Genomic DNA, 9,087 nt, shown 5'->3' with positions numbered 1-9,087 from the left:
TTAGCGTACGACTGCGTCTTTCCCATGCTGATGGATCAACTACTTACGTCTCCTCCGCTCATCCGTCTCGTGTTGTGTTCGCTCTCTTCACTGCTCTTCGCCACTATCTGTACGGATGCGTGCGTCCTCCCCTCTTTCTGTGGTCGTGTGTGGGGTTGGTCTCCTATAGTTGGGGAGGCTGATGAACTCTTCTTACTGTCGAGAGCGCGCCTCGCCTCTCTCCCCTCGGGGATGATGCTTCTTTGTTCCCCCCTTTCTGTGGGTTCTTATGATTCACAACCTTTCTTCTACTGGACGGGATATTTTCCCCTCTCTCCCGCGCCTTACTGTAGCACCACATTGTCAAATCATGGACTAATTAGGCTTAATAGATTCGTCTCGCGATTTAGCCTAGGGGTTGTGCAATTAGTTTTGTAATTAGGCTATGTTTAATACTCCTAATTAGTGTCTAAACATCCGATGTGACATGTGCTAAAATTTAGCACATGCCTCCCAAACACCCCAAATGAGTAGGACTCGTGAGTCATTATCAGTATCATTCCTCAAGATCGTGTGGAACACAGCACTGATGCAACTTACACATATTTGTTGCATTAACCATTTTGTGTCTGGCATTAGCTGAATTTGGTACATGTACTGAATAAGATTATATGGCTGATTTCTTTTACAAACATTCAGAATTCAGATACATGTGTTCACATTCCTTGTTGCATATTGTAACGTTGTTCTACTTTACTACACTATAAAGTTGATCATGTTGGTTTTGCAGTTTACTATAGGTTCACCCAGCAGAATCTCCCAGCTTGGAAACCAGCAATGACACCTGGATGTGTAAGTTGGCTCTGATCCTATTTACAGGTTTGTTAAAGACAAACTCATGCATGGCATCAGTTCAAACAGTTTACACTTCCACTGATTTCAGCTTATAGCCACATTCTTGGTTATTGGAATCATTTTCGTTCCTTTTGGGCTGTTTTGTCTCCAGACTTCAAATCATGTAATTTTTCTGCACCCTCTGGTAGATGCTGGTATTTCCTTTAATTTGTATATCACTACCTATGAAATGATGCGTTTATTATCCTGGCTCTGCAGGTTGCAGAAATAATTCGCCGCTATGATGTTGACTGTGTGCCTAATGCTTACAGAGGAAATAAGCAAGCTTATATTAAGGACAGCTCAATTTCAAAGAACTGTTCTCTGGAAGTGAAGGTACTTCATTACGTGATCATAGCAGAGCTTATCTTTATCTTATCTACTTTCCACAGACTATGTTTTTTCAACTGCCTGATTCGTATAGCTAAAATTCCTAGAGTTCAGCCTGGCGCACTGAGACTGCACCAGGCGTGTGTATTCGTTGTTCTGCCCATATTTAATTTTGAATTTATATTTAATTGCTGCCACCACAAAAATGCTGAACGTGTACATATGTAGGTTCTGGATCATATAAGAGCACCAATTTATGTTTATTATGAACTTGAGAACTTCTACCAGAATCATCGCAGGTAGTTATAACATTGTTTATTTAGCTTCATGGTCATTTTATCTTCCTTTTTGGAATAATTCTCTTCCTACCATTGCAAACAATCCCAAATTTACCGATGGTGAACAGGTATGTCAAAAGTAGAAGTGATAAACAGCTGCGTTTTGGGGCGAAATACACTGCTGAATCATGCAGTCCTGTTCAATTGGATGATAATGGTTTTCCAATTGTTCCCTGCGGCTTGATTGCCTGGAGCTTATTCAATGATACTTATGATTTTACTCATGGGTCCAAGGAAATAAAGATCAACAGGAAAAATATTTCATGGAAGAGTGATCGGGAGCATAAGTTTGGCAAAAATGTATTTCCTTCCAACTTTCAGAATGGAAGCTTTATTGGAGGAGGAAAACTCGACCCTACTGTCCCAGTGAGTACCATAATAACCTAAGTATTGTTGATAGGTTGCTCAATGCTCAGTTACTCATAATAGTGCAAATGTGGAGTTCCCCTTTAGTCAATATATTGTCAAATTGTTGGTTCTGTTTAAGTTAGCTGAACAATTACATCATCTTGTCAGCTGCGTGAGCAGGAAGATCTTATTGTGTGGATGCGTACTGCTGCTCTTCCGAAATTTCGAAAGCTCTATGGTGTAATTGAAGAGGACCTGCAAGTTGATGAGACCATATCCATACTCATCAGAAATAATTACAACACCTACACTTTTGGTGGAAAGAAAAGCATAGTTCTTTCGACAGCAACCTGGCTAGGTGGCAAGAATGACTTCCTTGGATATGCTTACATTGTCACCGGTTCATTGAGCATCTTCATGTCAATTCTCTTTGCTCTGATCCATGTGAAGTACCCAAGGTAAACAATAAGGTTTCTTTTCTTTACTTTTCTTTGAGTTTTATCTATGTTTCTACTTGTTCTTGTTTATAAGAACCTAACACACTCGGTGCATTCGTGCATGAATATGCAGAACCTCCTTCTCAGGCTTTTTAGTTGTTGGTGTTTTTTTCCCCTTGATCATCTTTAAGCTAGATAACTCCTCTCATATTTGATGAACTTGCAGGCCGCAAGGTGATCTTAATTGCCTATCGTTGAACCGGAAAAACAGCAATAGCTAAGGAGCATGTATCAATGGCGGAAACCTGTAGGTAGCAGCCCAGCTAACATACATTAGGTACCTTGTAAGACAAAACTCTATCAGAAACAAGTCATACAACGTGCCAGGGTTAAGCCCAGATGAAAATTGACTGTATACACCATTCAGTTCAGAGAAAATTCCGACGCATCTGCTGTGCTTCTAGAACAACGGCAGCAGGTTTCCTCGTGTTCCTTGTATGAGTATGCATACAATACCTATTGAAAGGAAACTCTAGTAAAACTATTGCACCTGGTTCGTCCACACCTGCAGAACGAAATCATGACGGCTGCTGTGGATTTTTGTGCATCCTGCTGAAAGCAAGCTCCTAAAATTGCCCCTGTAATCCCTCAGCGTGGAGGAAGTGCAAATACTGATCTTATCCAACACTAATCCTGTCAGTGGCCTTATTAACATCTGGAGGCCTGAGTGTCAGAAATGGAAGCTATATGTTTCCCAGAGGAACAAATCAACGTTTCCTGATGTCCGAACTCTGAAACTCATTTTCCTGCGCCGCAACAGCATTTACACCCTTCTAGTCCTCTCCATCACTGGATTTAATCCACTGTGCTTTGCTACGATGCTATCCATGGAATCCAAGCAGCGATCCTGAAGATCACTGCGAGGTTGATGGGCACTGCAAGCACCAGATGACGGCCCCACGAGCGAGCCGTGAAGGTCACACCTCGCGGGTGCGTGAGCACAGCACCCATCGGTGACACGGCACCAGCAACGCTTGAACGAACCACGGAACCTGCAGCACAGCAATCATTTGAGCTGAGCTGACGACGTGCGGCTTCTGTGCCGCTTTTCCAAATGACCTGCGGTTGCTTGGAACGAAGAAATCGGCAAATGGCGACACTAATGTGAGAGGGCGCCCGCGAGTGCTCGTGCTCCGTCCTCTCCTTGGCGGATGTGACACCCGACTCGACTTCGGCCTGATCATGATAAGATAGGAAGCGTTCTTTTCGGCCGCCGGATTGGGTTGCGACCTGCGAGCGTCGCGATGCACGCGGTTGCTGTGCAAGTACGTGACCAGTCGTAGGCCACGTCTCTCTCCGTGTCGTGTGTGGTTGATCCATACATTCTCTTTGTCCTGATCACCTAACCTTTTCTTCTTCCTCTTTCAGTAATCAGAGGAATAACGATAGCTGTTTTCGTAGTGGTATGCATCATTGTCTTCTTTTTCTGTGTTTTTTTTTACGAAATCCTTGTCTTCTTTTTCTGGTTTGGGTATGGAGAAGGAATCGTGGCATTGGGTATACGGATGAGAGACGACGGCATTGCCAGTTCGGTTCAGAGTTCAGACATGTCTGCTGAAGCCTGAACTGCATGTCAAGGGAGAGGGGGAAGATCGAAGAACCAATACGTAAAATAGCCCGGTTTTATTTTGATATTAGGTGCTAAACTTTAGATGTGTCATATCAGATGTTCGATGCTAATTAGAAGGATTAAACATGAGCTAATTATAAAACTCATTGTAGAACCTCTGAGCTAATTCGCGAGACGAATCTATTAAGCTAATTAATCCATCATTAGCAAATGGGTACTGTAGCACCACATTGTCAAATCATGAACTAATTAGGTTTAATAGATTCGTCTCGCAAATTAGACTCAGTCTGTGTAATTAGTTTTGTAATTAGATTATGATTAATACTCCTAACCGGTGCTAAATTTTAGGACGTCTTAAGATTCAATCGCCTGATATGGATCAACCACACCGTCCACATCCACCGATCCACATCACATCCCTATCAGAAGGTTAATGATGCGTGTACACGTCTGATCAACGAGTAACGGAGATATTTTGATCCCTGAAGCAGCATGCGTTCACAGACACGACAAAGCTCCTTATCACACGCATGCTGCTGTACTCCACGCACTTTAATTTCCTCACCAATTATCACTAGCTCGTGTCATACAGCGCCGTACAGTACCGTATCTCTGGCCCCACGACGCCATGATGGAGCGAGCTCGAGGGGCCCTGCCGGAACGAGACCCTCCGTCGACCTGTCCCTCTACAGCCGATCTGCTTTGCTTTCCTCAAGCTGCCCCCAGGCAATCCCAATCACCATCTCTCTCGTCTCGTGCCCGATCGAGCTGATGGGTGTCCCCCCAGCCCTAGGCCGAAACGTGTCGCCCCCCAGCCCAATGGCGGCTGGACAAGCGGCGGCGGCGGCGGCGGCCCCCCTCGCGCGCGCGCGGTTTCACACGGGCCGTACGGCGTATCGTTAAACTAGGAGTAATTTGCTGCGTGATGCAAAGCGCGAGCCTAACCTTTTCGGGATTTGTTTAAGCAAATGGTTAGCCGGGCTTGGCCTCCTTTCCTCCGGCAGGCTGGCGGCCGCGGCACCCGGGCACGGGGCTCTGCTTTCCATAACTCCATCCATGGTCGCACCCCATAGGCTGCTCCCACTCCACCGTTTCAAGAATCGTAAGGCCTGTAGTGATTTCGCAGAGTCAAACAAGGCGATAGCATTTTGAAATGTCTATCTAATGAGAACTGCTCCGCTATTACAAATGCTTATAATTCGACTAAATTTTGCTCAAAGTGTACAGTTTCAAAGCAAATGTGTTTTGTAACTTGGAACAGGGGTCACAGGGAGTGATAATTAACACGGGTAAGTTACCCACCAACAGTAATATAGGTACGTTCCTGGTGGTAATGTACATCGTTTCCTACCTTCTCTCCTATCAAATCGTTTTGGAAGATCCAGCTGCTTTTGCTTACAGTCATCCCGGCTCCGGGGATCGATCGATACCATAGGGTTTGTTATCCATGCCTGCCACTGCCAAATGCCATCCATCAAAGTTTCTTGGGGGATTCGAGGCATGTCCCCTTTTTACAGGGAAAGTGGCGCCATGCATGCGCCGCGCCGCAGCTGACAACCCCACGGACCTTTCCTCCTCTCCTTTTTCTGAATGGCTGGATGTCTGGATCTGACCTTCTCTCTCTTTTCTCTCTTTTCTAAACCCATTTCGTGTGCATTAAATCATATGCAACATCACCAGTTTTACTGACTTAGCAGCCTAATTACGAAGAGAGAGGGAAGGGGAGTTTCATTTCATAAAACCCACACGACACATTTACCTAGTCACATGAAATCCAATGAAACTTGCACCGAGAATATTATAGTTTCATCGCATGATATTTGATCATAACTCTACACAAAAATTAAATGTTGCGAGCTGTCTATAAAACTGTGCAATGAGAGTGACAGTTTCATTTCATTGAAAAGATGATATGACAGTCTTGTGACAGTGTGATGAAATCATGCGTCGAGACTGGTCTTAGAGAAAAACAAAACTTTGTATCCTTCCCAAATCAATCAATAAACAATCTTTGACCAACAAATTCTTGTGCTGCTACCCTCCCGTATTTCTTAAAGGGTGTTTAGTTTCACGGACTAAAGTTATGTTTAGATACTAATTAGGAGGACTAAACCTAGAGTAATTATAAAATTAATTACATATTAATATCGAATATTTAGATACTAATTGTAATTAGTTTTATAATTAGTCTATATTTAATACTTGCATTAGTATCTAAATAATGGACCGTAACTAAACTTTAGTGGAACCAAACACCGCATTGTACTCACTGCAGTACGGGTCCCAGTAGCACGTACCTAGCAGGAAAAGCTGATGGAAATCGATGGTCACATCACACGCCAGCTGAGCACTGCAGTCTGCAGGCTCGGAGACGACTGTCACATCAATGCAGGGGACAGCCGGACAGGGCCTCCCAGCCCGTCTGATGTGGAATTGAATCGACATGTGCAGCTCGCCCGTCAGGCCATCTCGTGGCTGCCGCCGTCATCCTTTCCCCGGCCGGCGCAGGGGGTCAGAGAGATCAGATGTCAGCAGCCAGCCTCGCCGCTGGGTGGCCGTCGGCAGGGCGGCAGGCAGAGCGCCCAGCGGGGGGCGGCGACAATTGTTGGGAGCTCGCATCGGCGCCAACCCCGCCGTTAAGGACGCGGAACCGAAAGGGCAAAGCCGTTGCGTGCCACTGCAAATCCGCAGCACCAGATGTGGAATTTATTGGGCAGCAGCAGAGTCGGGAGAGGAGGGCCTGACACTTGCATCGTACTGTACCGCGATTCAAATGGACACTTGCATGGAAATGGAGCGCGAGAATTATCAGTCGCTGGTCTCCGACGGGTACGGGCTGCAGTAGTGCGCACGCTACGGAACATCAGGTGCGAGTTCATCTGTTTCCCTACCCTCATTGATCTGCCTCCCATATAACTGCACAAGTTATTTTTATCCATGACTTTACTCCCTCCGTTCCAAATTACACGTCGTTTTGATTTTTCGATGTTCACAGATATTATTATGCATCTAGACATATGCTATATCTAGATGCATAACAGAAAAGCTAAAATGATCTACAATTTGGAACGAAGGGAGTATATTTGATAACTTGGGTAATTATACAACTTAAATTTTTCAACACGATAGAATTTTTTCTTTTGCATCTCAACTTGATTTAGCACCCAATGACCCAAGGTTGTTAGTGTTATAGATAGATAGAACTATGCAATTCAAGAATGCATACGGTTGAATAAATGTGAATTGCATCTCTATATTCATCACCTCCTACCCAAAGAGGCCATTGGGCGTTGTAGTGCCTCCATACTACATGACAACACATGCACCTAGCATGGCAAATAGTTATATATGCACATAGGTCACACGCTATTGACAACGCAACCATCGGTAAAACACAAGCTTAGTGGTGAAGCTACAACTCAAATCCGTCTAGATGATGCATGCAAAAAATGAAAAGGTCTTCACGTCTCCACATCGTTCTCCACGAGTCGTGCAAACTTGACAAATTGTTGTGCTTGTGCCATAAATCAAATATTGTTTTGCACCTAGCTTGATTGGAATGGCAACCCATAAATCACATGAAAATGAATGTATAAGCCTCTAAGCCTTACATGTCGCATCCATTTAGCATCAAACATTGTTTTGCACCTAGCTCCAGTTGTCTTTGTGATGATTGTGAAGTTTGAAATGAAGCACGCAAGGCCACCTAAAATTTCTCTTTTCTGGTATATCCACTCCTTGGACTACAACCAATTATATGACCGACATCGATTTGCTTCAATTCTTTTAGAATATAAGTGGCATTTGCTATTTCAAATTTTCAATTGACCTTAAACTTTTCACTTTTGTACTACATAGCATGATGATTTGTTTTTTCATTTTTCTAAAGGCACAATGGGCATATGGAGAATAGGCGATGCACCGGTAGATGAAAAACGCTGCTGCACATCCACAAGTGGCACCGACTACAATGGATCAACCTAAGGATCTATGCTAAATTTGTATAAGTCTACACTTGGTCATTGCAGTGCCTCGTAGATTATTGATACGGTACTGGATAATGCATGCATGCGGCGGGAGAAAACAAAACCACAACTCGACACTCATCTCCTTTTAATCCTTGAGTCCACAACAATCACAAACAAAAAAAAAGGTAGCACGCATAATGCTTAAATTGACGGTTACATATGCACGTAGGCCGAACGCTATTTTGGCAATAGGTCCATTAGAACAAGACATAAGCACACCTATGTAATCATGCACTCACCCTCTAGATTCTAGGAAGTAGGACCCCACAAGAGACAATTGCTCTTGCTCGTAAAACTACAACTCAAATCCATCTAGGCGTGTATGACGCATGCAGAAAATAAAAACGGATCCGCATCTTCGCATTCTTCTCCATTTGTTCGTGCAAATCTGACAATTGTCATGCATGAAGCAATGGCTGGCTAGTATGGTAACGTCCGAATAAAAGGAAAGTATACCAGGCGACAACTGCTCTAAAGTTACAACTCAAATCTATGCAGGCATCTTACAACGCATGCAGAAAATAAGAACGGATCTGTCTCTCCGCATTCTTCTTGAGAGCTGTCGTGCAGGAAGCAATGCCTGGCCAGCAGTATCGTCCAAATCAAAAGAAAATGCATGCACGTCCCTCTAAGTTTTACTTATCATCCATTCGTTCGACGCCACTTGTTGTTTAACCTCTATGCCCACCTATCTCGTGAGACGATTAGGAAATTTGAAATAAAGCACGCAGAGCTACCTAACGCCTCTATTTCCCGGTGCATTCTTTTGAGACGGCAACCAACTATACAGCCAGGCGTCTATAGAACCAGTGTTGTTTGTGGCACCTTATAGCCTAGGAATGCTTAAATGACCTCCGAACACCGACTCCAAATGGCATATATTCCGTGCTTTCCTCGATCAAAACCGGCTCTCCGTGCATTTTCCATCCACCACAAAAGGACCACGGCTCGGGTCATTGACTGATTGACCCGAGGACGGGATCACCGATCATTGGTCATTGCTCAGTAGGGACGGACGGCACCGCGGCGTCGGCGTGCGCGCGAGATCTGCCGCCGTGAGCACCGAAAGAGCCAGGGCAGGAAAAGGCTAGCGGTAAAAACAC

The 9,087-nt window shown here is 44.5% G+C and overlaps 1 protein-coding gene across 1 annotated transcript in view; it reads left to right on the top strand.

Annotated features, from left to right (window-relative positions):
• The window catches only part of LOC101771600 (putative ALA-interacting subunit 2), a 3,753-nt gene extending 857 nt beyond the window's left edge, over positions 1-2,896 (top strand). The window contains exons 2-8 of the mRNA XM_004981471.3: positions 770-831; positions 923-997; positions 1,093-1,209; positions 1,432-1,502; positions 1,610-1,907; positions 2,058-2,347; positions 2,553-2,896. Coding sequence (XP_004981528.1) covers positions 770-831; positions 923-997; positions 1,093-1,209; positions 1,432-1,502; positions 1,610-1,907; positions 2,058-2,347; positions 2,553-2,607 — 968 coding nt within the window. The 3' untranslated portion in view covers positions 2,608-2,896. The remainder of the gene's footprint in view (positions 1-769; positions 832-922; positions 998-1,092; positions 1,210-1,431; positions 1,503-1,609; positions 1,908-2,057; positions 2,348-2,552) is intronic.
• Positions 2,897-9,087: the final 6,191 nt, after the last annotated feature.

The sequence above is a fragment of the Setaria italica genome, chromosome IX (assembly GCF_000263155.2).
Source record: "Setaria italica strain Yugu1 chromosome IX, Setaria_italica_v2.0, whole genome shotgun sequence".
Lineage (NCBI taxonomy): Eukaryota > Viridiplantae > Streptophyta > Magnoliopsida > Poales > Poaceae > Setaria > Setaria italica.
The sequence above is the reverse complement of the archived record's forward strand: the minus strand, read 5'-3'. Positions and strand labels throughout refer to the sequence as shown.